At 43.4% G+C, this 24304-nt stretch overlaps 1 protein-coding gene across 4 annotated transcripts in view; it reads left to right on the top strand.

The window, feature by feature from the left end:
* Positions 1–24304, top strand: part of MYO1B (myosin IB) — a 137398-nt gene that overhangs the window by 111181 nt on the left and 1913 nt on the right. The window contains exons 19-29 of one of the 4 annotated variants that reach the window (XM_040971896.1): positions 819–968; positions 5488–5556; positions 7039–7125; positions 7403–7489; positions 9273–9359; positions 11996–12070; positions 13092–13226; positions 14909–15015; positions 18095–18227; positions 18611–18763; positions 20114–20241. In XM_040971896.1, the coding sequence (XP_040827830.1) occupies positions 819–968; positions 5488–5556; positions 7039–7125; positions 7403–7489; positions 9273–9359; positions 11996–12070; positions 13092–13226; positions 14909–15015; positions 18095–18227; positions 18611–18763; positions 20114–20241 (1211 nt within the window). The remainder of the gene's footprint in view (positions 1–818; positions 969–5487; positions 5557–7038; positions 7126–7402; positions 7490–9272; positions 9360–11995; positions 12071–13091; positions 13227–14908; positions 15016–18094; positions 18228–18610; positions 18764–20113; positions 20242–24304) is intronic. The other 3 variants (XM_040971898.1, XM_040971897.1, XM_040971899.1) reach the window with 3 other exon arrangements.

Raw genomic sequence — 24304 nt, forward strand, 5'->3', positions numbered from 1 at the left:
TGCTATGTCCAAGTATTTGATCTGATTAATTGTATACATTGAAGGAATTAGCAACTACCCTGAGTCCGTGAAACCTCCATAATTCTTAACAACTGGAGGTAAATTCAGCCTGTTTGTAATGAGTTTTATAATAATTAAGAAACTATAACTTTTAGAAACATGAAGATGCTTAGTTGTAAATTGTTTTTAATTTAAAAAGGAACACTTTACAAGTCCCGCCTCCTAGGACTCCAACAGAGCCACTTTCTCCATGGCGAGGCAGCATTGTTGGTATAGCAGTTTACTTGGTGATTTATAAATTCAGAGAGTTTGCAAAGTGTTCAGATGATCTGGGAGAGTTTGCCAGTGCCTGCTTTCCATTACTGGTTGAGAACTCTCCGGAATGCTGAGAACCAGAAGTGCTTGCAATCGCAGAATTTTTACATTGTGGAATACTGGTTTAGGATTGAACAGATTGCGCATCCCTAATCCCATAATACGAAACCCATAGCTTTGGGGCTAGGGGTTCTCTGCTGTTATCTCTCTTCATCCTCATGGAGGGTGTGAACAGTAGCTCAGTTCAGTCCTTCTCTGAGTTGTCATAAATTCCCGATCGCCAGAATACAAGGTGTGAGTCTTGTGAATTAATCAAAATATGCCACCTGCAGTTGTCGAAACAGCCATCCCTATTGTATAGAGTTCACTAATTTTTTTTTTTTTTCAGTATGGTTGAGCCCAGTTATCTTGTCATTTTTTTTTTGACCTCTGGGGAATCCCTTTGCTTTTGTACCTAAGGTTTCAGAGGACTTTCGGTAAGCCCATCTCTGTTTTCCTATTAGTTATTCAAATTAGAAGACCTGAGGAAGCAACGGCTTGAGGACCTGGCCACTCTCATTCAGAAGATTTACCGGGGCTGGAAATGCCGTACCCACTTCCTGCTCATGAAGAAAAGCCAGATCGTGATTGCGGCCTGGTACAGGAGATACGCGGTAAGATGCTCACACATTGTCACCTTATTGAAGGTTGGTTAAGCTGCCAACATTAACCATGTTCTTACTGTGTGTCTGGTTTTCAAGTGTTCAATTCTCCCAACAACCTCATGAGATCTTTTTTTTTTTTTTTTAAATGAGAAAACCAAGGCAGTTGGTTTAAGGACCCCAGACCCACGTAGCTGTGAGTGGCAGAGTTTGGATTAGAATCCAAGAGTTTAACATTATGCTGTATTGCCTGCCACTTAGGAAGATACATGTAGTGCTAAACTGACATTCAATTATTGGGTTAATTTTCCAAATAATTGATTGTTTTCCATTAGAGCAGCATTAAAAATGGCCTTAAACCCCCCCCCCCCCCAAATGTCCTATTTCAGTAGAATTCTGGTCTTGGTTAAAGGATTGAATTTTCTTTAGTCCTCAATTTCTAGTCCACTTGATCATGAGAGAAGATACAGTAACCAAAAATGTTGGCTTAATTAATACGATTTACTTTAAAAAAAATTCTTTCTCACCTGAATGTAGGTATTTTGTTGGATGTGAAGGTTTGAGAGGATACTGCAAGCTTGTCTGATACTAGCTAGCACTTGGGTTGTGTTGTAACCAGTATGAGTTTTAGTGACAGGAACACTTTCCAAATGCCTTTCTTTTGTAATTGGAAAGGCAGATTTACAAAGAGAAGGAGAGAAAGAAAAATCTTTCCTTCGCTAGTTCACTCCCCAAGTGGCCGCAACACCCAGAGCTTAAACTGATCTGAAGCCAGGAGATTCTTCCAGGTCTCCCATGCAGTTGCAGGGTCCCAAGACTTTGGGCTGTCCTCTACTGCTTTCCCAGGCCACAAGAAGAGAACTGGATGGGAAGTGGAGCAGCCAGGACATGAACCAGGGCCCATGTGGGATCTCGGCATTTGCAAGGCAAGGATTTATCCACTGAGCTATCGCAGTGAGCCCCCAAATGCTTTTTCATCCTATACTTTTTTTTTTTTTTGACTATAAAGTGAGTTGGAAGATTAATTAAATTTGCATGGAAATATTCTTTAGTGAATTCTTTATCTTTTTAGCCTTGAGAGATTTTGCTGTTAAGCAATATGCAATCAGGAAATAATTTATGCTGCTCCATTCTCACATAATACATGGTCATGTTTTATTTACAAGTTTTGGTTAATAAGAGCTACCTAATGAGCAAACTGAAAGTTGCTCGCTCTTAAAAGAGAATATCTTTTCTTCTAAAGACCTAATTATTAATTTGAAAGGCACAGTTACAGAGAAAGAGAGAGACAGATCTTCCATCTGCTGACTTATTTTCCAAATGGCCACTATGACCAGGGCTAGGCCAATATGAAGCAGCAGCTGAATCTTCACCAGGTCTTTTCCATGGGTGCAGAGGCCCAGGCACTTGGGTCATCTTCCACTGCTTTCCCAGGCCATCAGCAGGGAGCTGGATGGGAAGTGGAACAGCCAGGACTGGAGCAGTCATATGGGGCTCGAGTCACAGACTGCAACTTAACCCACTGTGCCACAATGCTGGCCCCTAAGAGAATACCTCTAAAATGTATTACTCTAGTTAAAATTGCATAAGCAGCTCTTGATGCGTGATCGCGTCCAGCCAGGTGAAGGCAGATTCCGACACCTGCATTCCATAGTGGCGCAAAGGATTGCTGTGGCCAGCTAGGAGGTGGTGGATTCTCTCCTCTGTGCAAACGATAGAGCTGCTTGACCAACTCTTTGTACAGATTCAGAGTCCTCTGCTCGCTCGCTCTCTGAGAAAGGGAATGCCAGGAAAAACAGCTGTCTTCCACGAGCCCTGCTTAATCACTTTAATTCATTCAGAAAAACTCAAGTTTAATAAGTGGATGGTGGGCCAGCACGATGGCTCAACTGGCTAATCCTCTGTCTGCCAATGCTGACATCCCAAATGGACTCTAGTTAGTATCTCGGCTGCTCCACTTCATATCCAGCTCCCTGCTTGTGGCTTAGAAAAGCAATGAAAGAAAGTTCAAGTGCATGAGCACCTATCACAGGTGATATGAATAGATTTGGCTTCTGGCGTTTGCCTGGCCCAATCCAGCCCTTATCTTTGTGGTCATTTGGAGACTAAATCAGTGATTAAAATTCTCTTTCTGTTTCTCCTTCCCCGTGTTTCCTTCTCCCTCTGTCTTTACTGCTCTACCTTTCAAATGAGTAAATAAATCTTTTAAAAATAATAACTAAAAGGGTGAGGGCCAGCTTGCTGGTATAGCCGATCAGGCCTCTAACGCTGCATCCCTTATGCATGCTAGCTCATGTCCTGGCTGCTCTACTTCCTGGCTCTTGTGCCTGGGAAAAGCAGCAGAAGTTGGCCCAAGTACATGAGCGCTTGCCACACATGGCAGGCCCGAATGAAGCTCCTGGCTTTGTCTGTGGCTTGGTCCAGCCCTGGCAGAGTCAGTGGATGGAATATATTTGTATAAATTTCTATATGTAATTCTGCCTTTCAAATAAGTGAAGAAATCCTTTTAATTTTTTTTTTCAGTTCTTATCTCCTATATGACGGTCTTAGATTGAATCTTAAGTCTCCTGACTCCAACTGGGCTATTGGAGGCATTTGGGGAGTAAACTAGCAGATGGAAGATATGCTTTTCAAATCTATTTTTAAAAAGAATAATGAGGGGACATGGGATATAGCTATTGATAGGCTAGCCAGGGCAAAAGCTTCTAGGAGAGGTTCTTTGATCCAAATGGTGAGAAGGAACAGGCAGAGCGAAGAGCCAGAAGCAGCACGCACCATCTGGCCCCTCCCTCCCAAAAGAGAACTTCCATATCACGAGATGAATAGTCACCTGTGCCCCGAGTTCTCAGTGTTGGGAGTCATGAGCAATGTAATTTACAGAATGGAAACAGCGAATAGCCCAACCTATTAATTTAGCTCTAGCATTAGATCTGTGTCAAAATTTGAATGCTTTGCTTACTTCATGGCATGTTACTGAAGGCCGTGATTAAACTCCATATTTGCCCTCAGAAGGATAGCCAAAAGAATTTCTGAATGTTTCTTTGTAGTTACTGATGTAAAAATATTCTGTATTCTGTGTTATCTCGTGACTCCTTTGGTGTGAATTATCAAGTTAAGATGTAGTAATTTGAGAGACATTCACAAAACAGACAGTGCCTGGATCCTCCTGGCTCTTCTCCCCGGGGCGGTCCTTTGTCGCACTGCTCACGTTCCTGGGACTTTGTTTCCGCCATTCTCCACTGCCAAGGTTGGCCTGCTGGAAGGCATCCCACTCCCCTCACAGACCAAAGCAGGAAGTTCACGGCGTGACTTTTGTCCTGGGAGGTGCTGTGGATTTTCAGCATTGATTTCCGTGGTTTGGTCTGTCTTCCACTCTGATCCTACAGAAGATTGCTTTTGTAGCTAGAGTGTCACAACAGGCTGTGCTCTTTAAGCCATCAGCCTGAGACTTAAGAAGGGCCTCTAGGGCCCTGTGCAGTGGCCTAGTGGCTGAAGTCCTCACCTTGAACGCACCAGGAACCCATATGGGCGCCGGGCAGCTCCACTTGCCATCTAGCTCCCTGCTTGTGGCCTGGGAAAGCAGTCGAGGACGGCCCAAAGACTTGGGATCCTGCACCCATGTGGGAGACCTGGAGGAGGTTCCTGGCTCCTGGCTTCAGACTGGCACAGCATAAGCCATTACACTCACTTGGGGAGTGAATCATCGGACGGAAGATCTTCCTCTCTGTCTCTTCTCCTCTCTGTATATCTGACTTTGCAATAAAAATAAATCTTAAAAATTAAAAAACAAAATTAAAAAAAATATATTTTTACAAAGGGGGCCCTCTGCGTGTTAAACCAAAGCACGGTGCCTCTAGGGATTTCCACCTTTGCCACCTCATGTAGTTTATGCTGCCTCGCAGGCTGGCTGACGTGCAGACCTCTGCCCTTTGTCTGTCTCGGGCACTGTGTGTCCTTAGCCTTCTTGACTCTCCTGTTACTACACCTTGAGGAGAGATGGAGGAGTTAGATTCAGGGTTAGATCTCTGTGGTTCTATTCAGATGCTTGATGCATAGTAACAACTCCTTTCAAAAAGTGGCCTTTTCCTGCCATTTTTAGCTGATTTTCCAGCTTGGAACTGATGGAAAAGAGCAAACCTAAAAGAGAATGGGGCAGTTAGAGATGGGCCTCTTAACTGACATGTTGAGAAATGACATCCGAAATTGGGACTGGCGCAAAGCAGAGTGTGTCCACTGTCTGTGTGCCTTCTGAGTGTGAGCGGTGAGCAGAGATCTGTGTTAAATCAGCATGGCCCAGAAAACAGTAGTGGTGGGTCCTCCATAGTTAGAAGTGACTGAATTCAACTTCCTCGAAGCGTAATGTGGATTGCCTGACATACTTTTGGGCAGTTTGGTATGTTGGTTTCTTTATATACTGGTTTCTAGAAGGAGAATGGATGGTCAAGAGTCACTCGGCACTCAGGAGCCAGTACCCTCCCTGCTGCTGGCCATGTGCAACCACAACTGCTAATACTTTCACTTTATCCCACAGCAACAAAAGAGATACCAGCAGGTAAAGAGCTCGGCCTTGGTGGTTCAGTCTTACATCCGGGGCTGGAAGGTGAGTCAAAAAGAATGTGTTGTGTATATTTGGGGCTTTTGGGTTCTTCTGCAGGATGAGCCCAAAGACCTCATCCTTTGTGGAGAGGGCTCCTCCATCTCCTGCTGACCCTGTCAACAAGTCAGATGGGAAAACAAACAGCATGGGCCAAGCAGGGGTCCCGGTACTGTGTCTTGGCGGCTTCCTGTAGCCAACTTGTATTTTTTAAAAGCTTTGTTCTTGAAACAGGAAGTTTTTGCAATAATAAGACACCGATGTCAGTCTCCTCTTACCACCTGCTGCAGAGAATCTGTGGTCCAGATTACAGACAGGTGACAATCTGTCACTGTGATCCCTGCCTGGTCTTGGCCGCTCTAGCCCCGTGACTTCTGCAGCTTCCCGGTGACTTGTGGGCTTTCCTGAGACCTATGAGAGATCGGAGCTGCGGCAAGGTCTGAGTGCTGATGGAGTGTGGCTGCTCTCTGTGGGTTATAAGGTTCCCGAGATCAGCAAACAATGGCCCGTGGACAAAATCTAGCCTGCTGCCTCTTGGTGTACAACCTGCAAGCTGGAAATGGTTTCTAATCTCGTGTTAGAAAAGCAGCACAGTAAAATTTCATCTGAAAATTCAGGGAAGTAGGGACTTAAGTGCTCCTGATAAAGTTTATGTGGAGCAGTCACGTGACCTGTTCAGAGAGTCTGATTGTGGCAGTGGCCGAGGTAAGTGGCAAAGACACAGTTGTGTATCAGCTAGCTGGCTCTTTATGGAGAAGCTTACTGACTAGTTTTCTGTTGGGAGAGTTTGTAGAGAGGGTAAGATCCAGTGGGGGGGTATTTCAGGAAAGTACCCAGGCCTGGTCCCTCTTCTAAGGGTAGATCCTGGGCCAGGAGGCCAGCAGCACTGACCTTGTCCAGGCCTGGGACAGCCCAAGGCCTTGGTAGTCATCCCACAAGAAACCACAAAACTTGAGGCAGCAGGTGTGTGCAACTGCAGCTTGCCCTGTCCTCCCTGACCTTGCCGGAGCCTGGTGCTCTGACACCAGCATGGACACTCCAGAATAGGATTCCCGGCCCATCCACTGCCAGTGGACCAGGTGTCTGCGTGAAAAGAAGTCACTGGGTTTCAGTGAGATCATTTTTGTTTCAGTGGGTTTCACGGGAGAAAAAAAAAAAAACTTAAATACACAGCACGGCAGTGGCTGTATTGCAGAGTAATGATAAGAGAGTACAACAGACTTTGCAGGCTCATTGAAGATCTGAGAATCATTCCTCTGTCTAACACACACCAGTGTGCATTGCCGTAGTCAGTTTCTCCCATTGAGTATTATGGCAGGTGGCTGGCATTCCAATCTGGAGTGGGTACTATGTGCCATTTGCCGATATCGGCCTTGGCATGGTCAGTTTGGGGCAGCTGTCCTATTTCATAATGACTTGTTTTTAAGGTCGTTATGAATTCTGTGGTTTTTAAAAAATGTTTTGTTGTTGCTTGATCCTGTGCCTTAGGCTCGAAAAATCCTGCGGGAACTGAAGCATCAGAGGCGCTGTCGGGAAGCAGCCACAACCATCGCGGCCTACTGGCACGGGACCCAGGTAGGCCCAGGCCCGGGGGCAGGTGGCGGGGTGGGAGCAGTGTCCTGCAGAACCAGCACCTCGGATGCAGGGGCACGCCGCGTTTCACTGGCTTAAGCTACCGCGCACGCGTTTGCCTCTTGCGCTTTCCAGCGTTTTGGTGTGGGGCGGTGGCGCAGGCATTGGCATTCAGCATCTGGTGGTGACTGGTACCTTTCTGTTCCTCTCTCCATTGGGAAGTGGCAGTAACCTTTCTTGCCTTAAACTTTTCTGTAACTCCTTTTCACATGCACCACAGGCGCGAAGGGAACTGAGACGGCTGAAGGAGGAGGCTAGGAATAAACATGCTATTGCAGTTATTTGGGCTTACTGGCTTGGATCTAAGGTACCTGATGCACACATCCCATCACTCCACCCCGCAGTTCTGCAAGAATCGGTCCTTATCTCTAGTGCAATAGGGGGTGAATGACCACAATTAATGTGACTTATACTGGTGCATGTCCTAGCAGCCAGAATTAATACACCTGGTGATGCTATTGTTAGTAGTGTGCCCAGGAAATCTAAGCATGCATAGGCCAACAACAATAACTGCGTACTAACAAGGCACTAATATTTGCTCTTTTAGAAAAAAAAAACTCTTAAAGTAACATGCATGTGTAGTTTCTTCTTGTTTTCCTCACGTATGTGGTAGCTTTTTAGAAGTATTTTCGTGGGACAGTACTGGCTGGGGGCATGTTGGGAAATGTTAAGATTTGAGCTCCATCAAACTTCGTGGAGATGCCTCTAATGCATGCCTTAAAAAGAATTAATCCATGAACGAAATGATTTGTAGGCTCATTGTGGCAGCTATTGATTATTCTAAGGAGAATATTCCATATGAAAAGAATGATCATCTGTGCTTTCACAGAGGAGGATGTTCATGCAAAGCTAGCTATAATTGCCACTGAAGAATCCCAGGAATGTCCATGTCAGCTGTCTGTTTTCAGAAACAAAGGCCTCTGAAATACTCTCTCTAATCCCCAGGCAGAGTCGTGGGCTCTGTGGACATTTCCCATACCCCAGGGGAGGAGACTTTCAGATGTTTTTGTTGCCGAGAAAAATCAAAGGTCATCTTGGCTAAAAATGTGTATTCCAGTTAAGAATCCAGTATCAGCAGGGTCTTGGGTTTTTAAGCCTACCTAGTCAAGATGAAATCCATCTTGGGAGGAAAATGAGAAAAATCAGTGTTGGCCTGCATCAAGAGCTTCATTTGCTGTTTGGGGTTGGTTGGTTGGTTGGTTGCTTTTTTTTCCCCCCTGATAATCTGTGAAAAACAAACCCATCCCTCTAATAAGCTAAGGAAGGAGATGCAGCAGAAGCAAGACCGTAGCCAGTGACTTCTGGGATTTTGCCATTTCCCAGGCTTAGTCCTATAATGTCTTAAAAAATTAATACCAACAACTCTCTTCAAAAATAGCATGCCCAAGAAAAAATAAGCGAAAAAAAATTTTAAAGTAAAAAAAAAAGCATGCCCCAAATGTGTTTCTCCCCACAAGTTGCCTTCAGCACTCTTTAAGTTGTGCTTTTCATCTTGTTTGGCTCTTCAGTGTCATTTCAGCCCAGGAGTCTCACACATGCTCCTGCTAATGTTTGTAACTGGAGAGAATTTCAATGTTTTCTTTACATCACAGAAGAATGACCCTTATTCCTCCCAGTTCTCTAAGAGGTTATTCCCAAGAGTTGTCTTTTTTACCCATACAAATGGACACTCCCAGATGGATGCTCCCAGCCTCACTGGTCATACGCTACCAGCAAAGAGAAGTCCAGTGGAATCGTAGGTGTCACAGGTTCTGAAGCTCAGATGAGGAAGTGGGAACATGGGGGAGATGGAAGAATGAGCGAGAGAAAACAGAGGAGGAAAAAATGGGCAAGAATGGAAGGCAGGGGACAGGGTCTGACTGCCTTGGGTACAGCACAGATGCCCTTCTTAGGTGCAGGCTCGAGTACCCGAAAAATCCAAGTCACTGCCCCAGCCTGCTGGGTGCTGTGGGTTTGAATGATGACACACTGTTGCTGTCAGGCTGAGTTCCTTATTCATAAGTTGGCTCCTCTGGTTGGTGGGGTGTCTCTGGTCGTGTGTGCCATCTGCATTGGGCTGTCTCTTTTATTTACTATCTAAAACATTCTAGGCTCGAAGGGAATTGAAACGCTTGAAGGAGGAGGCTAGGCGCAAGCATGCAGTTGCTGTCATTTGGGCTTACTGGCTTGGACTGAAGGTACTTCCTCGACCACTTCTTTCTGCCCCGAGCAAACTCCATAAAGCCTATCATCTACTAACCCTGAGAGAACGGATGACGCTTGCTGGTGGTCTGCAGTCTTGTAGAATGTCATCGACCTAACTGTATTTGTTTTTAAGAAGAAAACTATATGCTCATTTTTTCCCCTGATTTTATGATGATTCGTGTTTCTTTCAATACAGGTTGGATGTCTCTTCCCCGAAAGGCTTGTGATCAGAAGTATATCAGATTTTGGATTTTTTTCTGTTTCATTTTGAATTATCTAGGAGTTTTAGAAACCTTGAAATGCCCCAAAGTGTACGCTTTTAAGGACACATAATCATTCAAAAAGGTTTTGGTTTAAAAACACTTAAGATTTCAGCCAGAGGCAATCTGTCGGTAAATAGGTTCTAAGTAATGGCAATGCGGCATATTTTGTTAAAGGTACTGAGTTATCCAAGTCCCATCTTGTTTCCTCTGAGTAAAAAGTCTTTTTTAATTCATGGGGCCCAGCTTGAATGGTTGAGCTAAAGGCTGATCTACATCCATGGTAATCAACCTGGGCGTGGCAGCTCTTTGTTCCATGATCTGCCTGTTCTGCTGCAATAATAGTTACTGCCATCATATTGATTGTTCCGCATAGACATCAGTGTGATAACAGTCAGTGGATCATTCAGGGTAAAGAACTTCCAATTCAAATGCTTTGTGATTATTTCAAAGTGGTGTGTGCTGCATTGCAAAACCCTGATAATGAGCCCTGTGGAAATTTGGTCTTTCCTAATATTCACTAATTAATCAGCATTGCAAGCCATTCATAGTACCTTTTTGGGATAATCAGCCCTTTTTTGAACTATTCATTATTTTTACTTCACTGCTATAACCTTTAATCATATTCCAGTGGCTCAGTAATAACTGAGAAATCACTGACTAGGAATTTGAACAATTGGCAATATCCCTGCTTAAACAATTGGGAATTTTCCCCCATGGAACTTGAGCCTATAAATTATTAGTAAATTATCCTTTTCAGTTACACGTTTTTGTTTTTATAAATTATCCTTTTTTGAGTTTTCCCCAAATAATTTTTGAATTAAGAAATGACTTATATAGACAAAGATTAAACAATTAAGTCATATAACTTTTTGAGAGGTCAACAGTAAATTTTTTTTCACCTTATTTTTATTTTTACCTTCTAAATTGCATTTCAATATTTATAAAAGGAAAAACACTGAATCAGAACTTTTATTGTATCATTTGTTTATCTTCAGTTTTCTGGATTCCTCAGCATCTGATTTTAATAGGGCTTTTGCGTTTGGAATGTGTGTTAACGACTGACAAACCAAATTCAGTTTGTAGGCAAATGTTATGTTAGCAGACATTAACTGGGATTATTCTAAACATAACTTTATTTCCCTCTTTCCAAACAACAGAAGTATTTTATTGTGTTACCACTATCATGATTATAAGACTGACCGTCTTTAATGCCCAAAAATGTAAAAAATTTGTAATTTCTTCCAAAGGAGAATTATGCAGTATGAACCACAGTTTTGACTTTTTTAAGTGATTGGATTTCCTCATGGAACTGACCACAAGGTGCACTGGATACTTTTGAAACTTCAGAAAAAAAAAAAAACTTGGTCACAATAACAATAGGGCTTGGTGTTGTAGATAGAGGGAAATTTAGAAGAAACCTGCAGACTCTATTATAATGTAAAATTGTATAATGTGTGCATATAAAGCAGTCATCTGCATACCAACTGAATTTGGTTAGCAGGTTGCTAATGCAATTCCTAATGTAGAACTGTTTTGAACATGTGTGGTCAACCAGAAGACTGGGTATTCAGTGTCTGAATGATTTAAGCAGGTTAATATCTTGCTCACTTCTGACTCTCACATTGAGGTCTGGATAAAAATAACCCTTCTGAGTATTTTTGCCTTGATTTCAAAATTGAGCCGTGTCATTCTCATTCAGCAAATGTTTTATCCAGTTTCTGTTATTTATTAGACATTAGTATATGAAATAAACAAAACAGTGTTACAAGGGAAAATATATGTGAGCTAAATTCATGTATTTTAAGGGCTTTCATAGAATTATGTTAGTGAAAGTAGAGATAAGAGAAAAATTAATGCAACTGAATAAAAGATGCTTTAAAGGTATCTTTTTAAGGTGTCTTATTTTTAGCTCCATCCAATTCCCAGTGTGCAGTTTTAAAGTCTTATCTTAGATGCAAGCAAGACTTGTGGAAACTGCACTAGAGTTGTTTTTTGCTTTGTGTTCTTTTGCCTTTAAAAAAAAAAACCCAAAGGAAAATTGCCTAATGTAATAATTTCTGAAATCTGCATCAATTTGTGATGTGTGCAGCTGTGCCTGTGTAAAATGTTTCTCGTCAAGTCATCAGATTTAAAAAAACTATGAAGACTCTAGAAAGCAACACTGCATTCTGGCATTGCCATTTTCCATCTCTCAAGATCCTTTTCAGTGACTTAAGAACCACTGGTGGGACGTGTTTCAATTTTACCTATTCCACAGGGGACATGTGTACATTTCCTTGTGCCACATACTTTTATTTCTAATAGATGTGTATCTTGTGTCACCTGCCAGCCACACATCAACCACTGTAATCTGTCTCTTGCCACAGGTACGCAGGGAGTACAGGAAATTCTTCAGAGCCAATGCCGGAAAGAAGATCTATGAATTTACACTTCAGAGAATTGTAAGTGGATGCTTCGTGTATTCATGTAAGCAGCAACGTGTGAACGACTGTGTGTCAGCTCCAAAAAACAGGACTTTCTGAAAATATGTTGACTTTTTGATAATTGACTACATTGTAACAGTTGGTGACCCTTTTTGTCACCTCCCTTTGAATTCAGGTGGAATAGTGTCATGGGATGCTGGTTGTGGCTGGTTCATGATTATGAAAATGTTCTCCCTGCCTGATAAAACACACTTTAGGTCCTGCCCTATTATACCGCCACAAGGTGCAGCAAGAAGGGCTGGCCCACTAGTGTGTTGGGGGAGAGCTGCAGAAGCGGGAGGTGGAGAGGCTTGTAAAGATGGGGACTGGAGACCCCTCTCTCTTTAGAGCAAGTCAATGAAGAGTGCTGCTACTCCTGGACAACATACCTTGCCATTTGTAGATTTGTTACCTGGTTCCTGTGAGCCCCATTTCCCCAACTGGACAGGTGGATAGTAACAGCACTAACCTTGGCTGTTGTAGCAAAGATTAAAATGGAAAAGAGACTGCGTTTTTGTACCTTTCACTGACTGTCACATCTGCCAGTGCTCTAGGCTGATGCTGTCCACTAGAACTTTCTGCAGAGATGAGAGCACTTTATAATTGGGAGGTAGATTAAAAGTAGGTAGGGGCCATGTGTGGGGTAATTGAGCACTTGCTGTGTCACCAGTGTGACTAAGAAACTGGAGTTTTTATTTTGTGTTCCTGACTGCAAATTTCCATGTAGATCACCACAAGTGGCTACTGATGGACTCTGGGCTAGCACAGCCCTGACTGTTAGCTGCCAGGAGTGTCTTGGTTTTCTTTTCTCTTCATTGATGGAGCTCAGATTCCCCCAGCCAGTGAGCAGAAAAAAAACTTCCTAGAGGAAGTCTGACAGGTGTAAAACTTGATGAACACCACGGAGAGACTGCTTTGTTTGATCACAGTGCATGCAGAACCACACCTTCTCTGGTATCTTTTCATTACTCATTATTTTCTATCAAATCCAACAACACAGGTGCAAAAATATTTTTTGGAAATGAAAAACAAGATGCCTTCCCTGTCTCCAATAGACAAGAATTGGCCTTCGAGACCTTACCTCTTCTTGGATTCTACCCACAAGGAGCTCAAAAGGATTTTCCACTTGTGGAGGGTAAAAACAAACAAACAAAATAAGCCATGTTACTACTCTTTCCAGAAATTCATTATCCTATCTGTTGAGTGTTTGAGAATTGTTCTATAAAATCACATTTTTAATACACTCTTCCCTAGCCTCAAAGCGCATGACTTGAGGACTGTGGTATTTTTGAGCCTGTGGTGTGTCTCTCTGTGGAGACTCCTGCAGCCATGAGGGGTCCCTGCGCCGTTGCCTCTTATACCTGGAGAGGGATGCTTAAGGCTGAATGTGTCCATCTCCTGTTCCAGTCGCCTTCACATAGTCAGTTGTGACTTTGCTTTCTATGTGGAATCAAACTCCCAGAAGTAGAAATTTGAACATCTTCAGGTGTACTTATCGCAAATAGTACGCACTCACTCGATTGTTTGAATACATGCACACTTTGATGGACTGGAAAAAAGACTCCAGAGTTCCCAATAGACAGCATTTAGTTGTTAACCAAAATAATTTTGTCTCCCCTCACATCTCAGCTCTCTTCATCCTCTGTGCAGCATAGTATGGAATTTGGATAACAGTGTGGGGCACATGAGTACTGTGTAGCTGCTGTGTTTATTTCAATAACCTAATTAACTATCTGTTGAATGCTATTGTATTGCAATCATGCCACGGAGGGACTTGTCCTTGGTATATGAGATCCGTGGAGGCATCTTCTGGGAGGTTCCTTCCTGCCCAGCTGTGGTGGCTTGTTCTGTACGTATGAAAATCAGTGACACGTGTGTGGTGACACTATCCCGAAGCAATGGGATGAATGGAAACAAGACAACATCCGGAATTAGTTTCTGAGTCCTGGTGCATGACCCAATTGACAGAATCTCCCATATCCCACATGTTTGTCTTCCTCTTTGAGTCTAGCATAAAAGTTGTTTTCAGAAAAAACAAACAAACAAAAAAAAACAACCAAAAAAAACCACCTCCACCTCCTCAGCTCTGCCTGGCCTCTACCATCCTGGCCTTAAAGTGCCTTGGATTCGGGCTGGGAGGAGAAAGCTGCAGTGTCCTGAAGGCAGCCCTCAGCACACACGTCAGCAGTCATGCACTTATTCATGCTTTTGTTGGGGTAGTTGTCAACCATTGGGGATGCTCTTCTGGAAACCCCATCCCTGGTTCTCTGGCCGTATTGTAAGAAAGCACTGAGGGGATGGAGCCAAGATTTTCTTACTGTAAGTCACAGAACATTTGTGGGTCCCAGAGCTGGCTTTGATTCCTACTAGGATTTCTAAATGAAATACAGTAGGATAGAAAAGAGCAGAGAGCACAGGTTGGGAAGGTAAATGTTCATTCCTGAAGATGGGGTGCCCAGTGTCTTTGCATGTGTGTGTACAGGGTTGTGCAGTGCAGTATGACTGAGTCCCTGCAGAAGGATGGCGACACAGTGATTGGGAGGACAAGTGCTCTGGCCAGGCCCCCGTCGAGAGAGGCCCTGGGATGAGCTGGGAAGCATCCTAAGTTCTGGGATATGTTTCATGGTTTTGATGGCAAAGCCCAGCTCTCAGAAACCCACCAAGGAAAGATGCCCTTGACTTTTTAGATGAATGTCCTAGACGCTTTGCTTCTTATTCTTCCTTCTGTTAAGCTGGCCTAGTGTATTTAAGTACAAGTTATTTATTTTTATTGTTATTGTTTTGCTATATATTTTTTTTCTTCCTCCTGTATCACAGTGTAAAAAATACAGAGATCAGTTCACGGACCAGCAGAAACTTATTTATGAAGAGAAACTAGAAGCCAGTGAACTCTTCAAAGACAAGAAGGCTTTATACCCATCCAGGTATTATGACTTTTCTTTGCTCCTATAAGTCAGTTTTTAAGTTTTTCTCAAATACATTTGCAGGTCTTTTCTGGTAGAGTTTGATTTCAGTGCTAGGTGAGCAGTTTTTGATTTTGTGATAGATGGAAATACACATGAGCACAATGAGCAGTTTTTTTCCACAGTGTACTTGGACATAATCAGATGATAAGTGTTAGCATATACCCCATATACTTTGAATGCTTTACTCAACATGTCATTTAAAATTAAAAATTGTGGTGCCCATCATCATGGTGCATTGGGACAAACCACCTCTTTCAATACCAGCATCCTGTATTTGCTCCCATTTTAAGTCCCAGCTGCTCCACTGCAGTCTGGCTCCCTGCTAAAGCACCTGGAAAAGCAGTGGAAGATGACCCAAGTGCTTGCGCCCTTGCATCCATGTGGGAAACCTGGCTGGAGTTCCATTCTCTTAGCTTCAGCCTGGACGAATACCAGCCAGGGTAGCTGTGGTGTGGTGAACCAGTGATGGAAAATCAATCTTTCTCTTACTCAGTGTGTGGCTGTGTGGCTTCTTCCCGTCTGCTGGCTCACCATGCCCGACTTCAGGGGCCCTGAAGAGCAAGTGCAGTATCTACAGTACAGATACCACGTGCTCTGAAAGAGCGCCATTTACAGATTGAACCAGGAAAGTCCTTGCTCTAGTAACTACTTGTCTGAATATTCTTTTTTTAAAGAGTTTATTTATTTTGAAAAAGAGAGCTAAAGGAAGACCAGAGATCTTCCATCTGCTGGCTCACTGACCAGATGGCCACCACAGCCAGTGCTGCTGAGCCAGGCTGAAGCCAGGAGCTTCATCCAGGTCAGGGGCCCAAGCACTGGGACCATCTCTGTTGCTTTTCCAAGACCAGTATCAGCTAGTTGGACCAGAGGCAAAGCAGCCAGGATGCAAAGGGTTACCCATATGGGATGCCGCTGGCATTACAGACGGCTGCTTTTCCCCACTACACTACAGCACCGGCCCCTGAATATTCTTGTATCTCCTACATCTATCATTTTCTCCCAGAATTCCTATCCTTGTTTTATCTGCTGTATATATTTAAAAAAAGAAGTATTATTTCACACCAAATCTGACAGTGTTTAGCTTCTTCCCTAGAGGCATCTATAAATACAAAAGTATGTTTAATATATATATTCACATGTGTTATGGTTAATATGCCATCTGCCTTTTAAAGGTTTAAATGAACAAGAATTTACACTCATTGGGTTTAAATATTTTAAATTACATAGCTTTCTTGGTAGCTGACTTGGCAACCTGAGATGGTATATACTCCCTTAAATCATGGACAAGACCAAGTCCTAAATTGTCCAAGTGCCTGCTGTTAATACCAGAATACTTGCCTGTGTGCTTCCTTCAACAAGTGGCTTTCTTCAGCTTTTCTTTATAGAGCTTAAATTCATGTTCTCCATAAATGACTTTTCAGAATCTAGAGTCTGGGGGAAAAAGAAAAAAACTTTTCAGTACGATTCTTAACACTTTCTATGATTAAAAACATATTTGAATATAATTCAACAAAATTTCACTTCAAGCCAAGTGCTTTTTGGGTGCTTTTATCAGCTTTCAGGCATGGTGGCATGCTTGCCCCAGAGCAGCGCCGGCTGGGGGCTGGCTGTAATTTCCCTCCCACCACTCCTCACTGGCAGCTCTATGGGTGTCAGCCTTTTATAGCCTGGGAACTGTGAAACTTGACCACCTACATGGATTTTTCTTCCCCGATTCTCTGCCCACGGCATCAGCCTTTAAAGTTACATTTGTCAATTGCCAGAACTAAACAGTTCAAACTGAAGCAGCTGTGTGTGTGTGTGCCCGTGTGCTGGTGGCCAGCAGTGGAGTTATGTTGTGTTTCTGTGTCTTTGAGAAGCTGCCCTGGGAGAGTCACCCTGTACGTGTTTTAGGAAAATCGACATCGCTGAGACATGTGCAGGGTTAGTCCTCTTGGGGAAAGTGGCCTGTTTGAAATAAAGCCGCTGTGGTTGTGAATATTTGTCTTGGCCGCTCCTGCCCCTGGAGGAGCATCTCCCAGGAGAGAGGCCTGAGCCTTCCTTGTGGGTCACCTGCGTGTGATGGTCTGTGCTCATCTTAATGGAGCTCTAGTTTGCTTCGAAAGTGCTTGCCGTCAGTCTGTTCTTCGCCAAAAGCTGTTGATTTCTTTATTCTCTGCCAGAAGATGGAATTTTTTTCCTCAGTGGGGAGGATGGTAATGATTTCAGCCCTTTTCTCGTTGCCACATGTTCCCTAAAGGCCCTGGTAGATCTTTTCTTGGAAGCTGTTAACTGTATACCAACAGATTAGAAGACTACCATTTTTCTTATGACTGCAAGAATCAGATGCACATTCTTTAAAAAAGATTTATTTTAATTGGAAAATCAGATACACAGAGAGGAGGAGAGACAGGAAGATCTTCTGTCCGTTGATTCACTCCCCAAGCGGCCGCAACTACTGGAGCTGAGCCAATCTGAAGCCAGGAGCCCAGAGCCTCTTCTGGGTCTCCCACAGGGGTGCAGGGTCTCAGGGCTTTGGGTTGTCCTCAACTGCTTTCCCAGGCTGGGCAGGGAGCTGGATGGGAAGTGGGGTTGCCGGGATTAGAACTGGCATGCATATGCGATCCTGGCACATTCAAGGTGAGGACTTTAGCTGCTCGGCTATCACACCAGGCACCTTGCAGTCTTTCTTGTGAGTGAATTCCATCTTAATTGTTCCTTATGAGAATATTTTTTAAAATATTTCTTTTTATGTCAGATACATATATGGAGGAGTAGAGACAGAGGAAGATCTTCTGTCCGCTGATTCATTCCCCAATTGACCACAACGGCCGGAGCTGCTCCAGTCTGATACCAGGAGCTCTTCAGGGTCTCCCACACAGGCTCAGGGTCCCAAGGCTTTGGGCTGTCCTCCACTGCTTTTCCAGGCCACAAGCAGGGAAAAGAATAAAAACTTTTGAAGTTGTCAGCTACTCCTTCAAACCAACTGATTTGTTCTTTTTTCCAGTTATTTCCAGTGGAAACCATTTCTAATATGCAGGAAATTTTTCCCTTTCAGTGTTGGGCAGCCATTCCAAGGGGCTTACCTGGAAATCAACAAGAACCCCAAGTATAAGAAACTCAAAGATGCCATTGAAGAAAAGATCATCATTGCTGAAGTTGTGAACAAAATTAACCGTGCTAATGGGAAGGTAAAAATGCAAAGCTCATGAGACTGAGAGATCTTTATTGGTCAGAACAATTGTTCTCAAATACTGAAATTCACATTTCGTATTCTCAGTGGCATTCGCCGGAAGGGATCACTGTCCCTTGACCTTGAAGTTTAGGCAGCACTTTGCATGTTGGCTGCAGTGTTTATGAGTAGAATGTATTACTTATGTTCTTACATTACGTTAATGTATTAACGTAGAGTAACATAATATTACACCATGTTCTTTTTGTGCATTCTCACTTTATGTAGATACCTTCGCTGAAACTTACCAGAATTAAAATATACTAATACTTTCAAACTCATGGACTATTGGAGAAGGTGTTTGTGTTTGTTTTTTAAAGATCACTTTTTGTTTCGTTTTAGAGCACATCCCGAATTTTCCTCTTAACAAACAATAATCTTCTTCTTGCTGATCAAAAGTCTGGACAAATCAAGTCAGAGGTTCCCCTGGTGGATGTGACCAAGGTATCCATGAGCTCACAGAATGATGGCTTCTTCGCTGTTCACCTCAAAGAGGTAAAGATGGACATCTGTGTGAGGATTCTGTAGTGCCGTCTTAGCCACTGGGGTAGAACTGGCCATATCCTCCTCATCCCATCACCTGTGCCTCCTGCGCTGCTCTGCAGACTCTGTCAGCCCCATGTGAAAACCTCGAGCTTGCTTTTTCGGGAATTGAATACATGGAATCCCATTTTCAGTGACTTGCTTACTTTTCTTCTAAACTTTCAATACATTTTAAATTGTGTTTCCTTTTCTAATACCAATTTAGCAAACGTCTTTGATTCTTCTTAATGTGGAAGTTTTATGAAGGACACACCCAACAATAGTACAAATGCCTAATGGTTTTAAGCTGAAGTGTTTTTTTTAAAGATCTGTGTTTTTAGCTTAACTAGGACCTGTTCTTGAATGAAGAGTTAAAATGCAGTCACTAACTTTGCAGTAACTGTGGGCAGTCATCTAACTTTGATGTGCCTACTGAATTTTTCTCATCATTCTAATGAGAATAATAATATACATACTTTATTATAAAAGCACTTTTTAGTGAGGATTAAATGAGACACTGTACATATAACAGCACAGTGTGTTGCATAATAGTCACTGAATAAACAGATGTCAGCAGATGTTATATTTAAGGCTGTGCATCTAGCTGGAGTACAGAACTCTTGCCAGCCTGCCTCACTGTTGTCCCTGCTATGTATCTTAGCTAGAAAGGGGCCCATCAGGCGGTAGAACTGTACATCTTAACCTCGCTTGAACATTAAATCAACCTGGGAACTGTGAAAGATGCTGATGTCCAGGCCTTTTCCCCCAGGCCAGTGGAACCAGGAGGGTTGCGAAGGAGGCCAGGTGTCATGTTTTTTTGAAAGCCTCCCCAGATTATTCCCTTGTGTAGCCAAGGTTGACAGCCGCTGCTCTTAATACTTGTTGGAAATGTTGTTATTGCTGCTGTTATTTTTAGTCAAACCCCGGAGGGGTGTCTTCAGCAGCTTTCTCCAGAATGAGTTAGAAGTTAGACCAGCACTCTTTGAACCAGAGTGTGCCATCCCGTCCCCGGGGGATCCTGTTGTGGCCCCGTGTCCCTAGGCCTTTGGTACACCTGCACAGCTGCTTCCCTAATAGGCTCCCAGGTGACACGGGTGCTGCTACCAGTTTATCCACTGCTTTGGGTAGCAAGCAGATAGGCAGCTTGCTAAAGTGCCCTGGGAAAGTTGGAAGAAGTTTCACTTTTATCATTGTAATTTACTTTGGAAGAGTGGATCCCAGGATCTGATATTTGCAGAGACTGTAATACAAGCTCAGCCAATCCTGGAAATGCTTCCCACCCTGTGTGATTATGGCATCATGACCCCTTGTTTGTCCTTTCAGGGCTCGGAAGCGGCCAGTAAAGGAGACTTTCTCTTCAGTAGCGATCACCTGATCGAAATGGCCACCAAGCTCTACCGTACGACTCTCAGCCAAACCAAACAGAAGCTCAATATTGAAATTTCCGATGAGTACGTTCCTGTGTTGTTTAAATATTCTTTTTTCACTCTTCAGCCCTCTGTCGTCATTCATTGATACAATTGCTTGTTCAGTACCAAGTGTGAGTGTGTTCCAGGTGAAGGATGTGCAGTGATGACACTGACCCAGTGCCTGTCTTCAGGTCCCTGAGACCAGTATGCACACACAAGGTGGCGAGTAGGTGATGTGATTTGGGCTGGGAACAAGTGCTTGCAGAGAAAACAAATAGCAGATGAAGGGCCAGAAAGTGTAACTTTTATTAAGTAGACCAGGGAGGACTTTTTCAAGCTATGTGCTATCTGAATAGAGACTAGAATCAAATAAGGACGTAATCCAGACAGCCAGGTGCTGGAGTGAGATGGTAGGAACCCCGGAGATGGGGGAGGTTCTAAGCTGGTGGCACTTGGCAGCTGAACCAAGTAGTTGAAGTTTTCTTGAGAACGATGGCAGGCCATTATAAATTTGAATATGATCTGTTTCGTGTGCTTAAGTATCACGTGGCTGCAGCGGGTGAGTGGTTCAGAAGATAAGAGTGGAAGCAAAGAGAAAGTCTCCTGTTCGGAGTGGTGAAGAGTCGTCCTAATCAGGGAAGTCATCGAAGGAAAATGGGGGGACTTTATTAAACAGCCTGTGTGTTCATCTGGAGGGCTGGGCCCAAGTGGTAGTACTGTTAGCTGCAGTGATTCATACTAAGGAAAGAGGGGCTTGTGGGCGGCAGTGGTGGGTGAGATTGAGCGTTCTATTTTGGGAGGTTGGCTTTGAGCTGCTCTTTTTTTTTTTTTTTTTTCACGTGTAGTTAACCATGATTACAGAATAGGCGCCCCATGTTAACAAGAGTTCATAAGTGTGCTAAGACAAGCAGAAATTAGAAATTTGCTTTTTTAAAGTTCACATTAGGGTTCTATTTATAGAGGCTAATTTCTTGCATCCAGGTTTATGAAATCTATTGATACTAGCTGTTTGAGAGCCTACATCAATTCATGCTGATTTGACTATTCAACACACTGCTTTGCTCTTGCCTTGACAGCTGTCGTAAACATTTTGCATAACCAGAATGTGCAGATTTCTTGGAATTTTTCAGTTTCTTCGATTTCAGCTCCTTTTAAAAGTCTACTTAATTTCATACCCATTTCTGGCATCTTGTAAAACAACCTCTCTGGCTATATTAGGGTGTTTGGTACCTTGGCTTCCTCATCACTTCTTATTGAACGTTCAACATGGCGTTGAGATTGGGGCGAGACCAGGATGTATGTATACTCTACATCGAGACTTACTTCTTGCATCCAATAATTTATTACTGTCTCATAAAGCAAACATAGTAAGATAAAAGAATAGTGGCGAGTTGAGTTTGTTTTTGGTTCTAACTTGTTGGGGATGTGAGAGCTTTTGTCAGCCTCAGTTGAAGCTTTTCATAATTTGGGATATTGCCTAGGAGCAATGACTGCTCGTTTCCCTTCTTGGGAAGATCACCTGTGTGGCAGGTGGTAGACTATTCCCTGCATTGAAGCAGCCTCACAGAAGGCCCACTGCCTTGATCCAGACCCAGAGCACAACCAGCAGGCTACTTTTACGTGGGTAATGGCCACATGCTGTGGAAAGTCTTTCCTTGCTGCAGTCCTACTCAGAGCCTTGGAAGTCATGTTGCATTACCATGTCTTTGGGGGGAGTTTTAGAGGGTAGAGTGCACTGTGCCATCCAGCAGTAGTCAACCTCAGGACCTGTCGGGTGGCTCCCCCAGGCTGTGTGTGGAGGCACGTGATTCTAGAAACAGCTTGAGATTACTCTGCTCTCAACAGTCCCATCACAGGGAGGAGTGGAATCCTGTGGATGCTAAGCTTTCAGTAAGCATAATTGTCAGAGATTAGATTTACAGTGTAGCCATGCCAAGAAAATAGATGTTTGGTACTGGGCACATACTTTTCCTTTCCCAATTCCTAGTGATTGGTTGTTCTCTTAAAATAGCTGCAGGTCCCCTAATCCCACATCACAGGGATGCATGGAGAGGGACTTTCTGGTGCCTCTGCTGCTGCTTCACGGCCTCTGGGAACAGAGTCAGGGATTAGAAACTTCCCTGGGAAGTATTTTCAATGACACTAATGTCTTTAAAAGTCAGGAGCAGGGTTGTCCATGCCGCTGTTTTTTAGCTCTGGGGCCTTGCTCCTCTTACTTGCCAGCTGTGTAGAACAACTGCTGTCAACCCATATTCTTAACTGACTACATCCTTCCTAACTTTGCAGAAGTAGGTGTGGGCAATGAACTCAGTCATTAGGGGTTACATGGAACAACAGTTCAAGACATGTTTGCTCCTTTGGGTAAAGTGAGAATGGCATGCATTATCAAACTCAACTCCCTGTAATTCCTAGTCCTTAAACTCCAAAACTGTTCAGTCAGTAAATAGCTGTGCTTTAAGGCTAGTCTGCCAAGATGTGTATTTCAAGCAAAACTAAGTATTTTGATATGAGTTGGAGGGAGAAACATCCAGCCGCTGGTTCACTCCCCAAACGGCTGCAGCAGCCGGAGCTGGGCTGGTCTGAAGCTGGGAGCCAAGAACTTTTCTGGGTCTCTCACATCCAAGTTTAGTCCTAACTTTAGAAGTCTATGCAGGTTGTTTTCATAATACATTATTTAGAAACTTTTTGAAGATTCCTTTGTATATGTATCATTGATAATTTCTACAGAATACTTTGTCTAAAGAAATCTGTGTTTAAAATGCACTTATGATATGAAAAAATGTACTCTGCTGGAAAATGATTTTCAAATTTTTATGAAATGGCTAGAACTAGTGGTACTCGTTAGGATTAAGACTGAGTTAACCTGTGTAAGCGACCCACAACAGTGTGTACTTAGTGCTAGCAAACACACATGGAATACTTACTATTTCTAGTGTGACTCTTGATTGTGAGTTGTAAACATGAAGGCAGTTAATGTCTGCTAAAATTTGAGGGAAAAGAAGAAGTCCCTAGACATTTTTTAGGCCACAAGTGGTCCTTGGAAATTAAAATATAAAAGTGTTTGATTTTTTTTTTCCCCTAAGGTTTATATATCTGTCTGAAAGGCAGAGTTAGAGATCTTCCATCCTGGGTCATCCCCCAAGTGACCACTGCAACCAGGGCTGGAGGGAAGCCAGGAACTTGCTAGAAGCTTCATGGGTTTACCCACCTGAGTGGGAGGGACCCAAGTACTTGGGCCATGTTCACTGCTCTCCCAAGTGTGTTAGCAGGGAGCAAGCTGCATCAGAAATGGAGCAGCTGGGACTCAAACCTGCACTCACAGGGTATGCATGTTACAGGTAGTGGCTTAACCCACTGTCGTTCCTCCCCCCCCCCCCCGCGCCAAGTGTTTGATTTTTAAAATGTGAATTTCCATGAAGCTTGAGAGATTTAGGGCATACAAAACACCAGTATCTAACAGATCTCAAATAGATATAGCTGGAATTACAAGTTGGTTTTTTTTCTCAGTGCTTTCAAGTTGAAAAGAAACTATCAATTTAAAAAATCAGAAGTACTATCCTTTCAACCCCAGGGATGAATTAGAGCCTTACGTGTCACATTTCACACCAATACATGCTTGTAAAATGTGGCTCTTACAACCTTGCCACTGAGCGGACATGTGCAGAGCAGGGCCCTGGCTTGGCCCTGGCTGTGCTGGGGCTCAGCAGGGGTGGGATCAAGCTCATTTAATAATGTGCCTGTGACTCAAAACCACTCCCTGAGAAACCATATGCTGACTGCAATAGTGGCTAGAAGGCCACTGGGGGCGAGGCAGGAAGACCTGTTCTCCAGCAGTGCTGGCCCTTTTTCTCCCCAAAAATGTCTTCAGGGCCCAGTCCTCATTTGCACAGCCAGTTGGCCCTCCCAGCACAGGGCCAGTGGAGGGACATCCGTGAACAGCCCCTTTGGCCTCTGCTGCTTTGTGAAAGAAGTATCTGAACTAGAGTAGGGTTTCCCTCCGTGTATCATGTGTGCTGCAGATGGCTTGGGATTTTGTTAGGTGGACTCTGTTTAGGATTTAAAGAAATTTTTAGGTAAGTATGTGTATTGTGTATTAAAATGATGA

Source organism: Ochotona curzoniae, unplaced genomic scaffold (assembly GCF_017591425.1).
Source record: "Ochotona curzoniae isolate NIBS_2020 unplaced genomic scaffold, NIBS_Ocur_1.0 contig_2210, whole genome shotgun sequence".
Lineage (NCBI taxonomy): Eukaryota > Metazoa > Chordata > Mammalia > Lagomorpha > Ochotonidae > Ochotona > Ochotona curzoniae.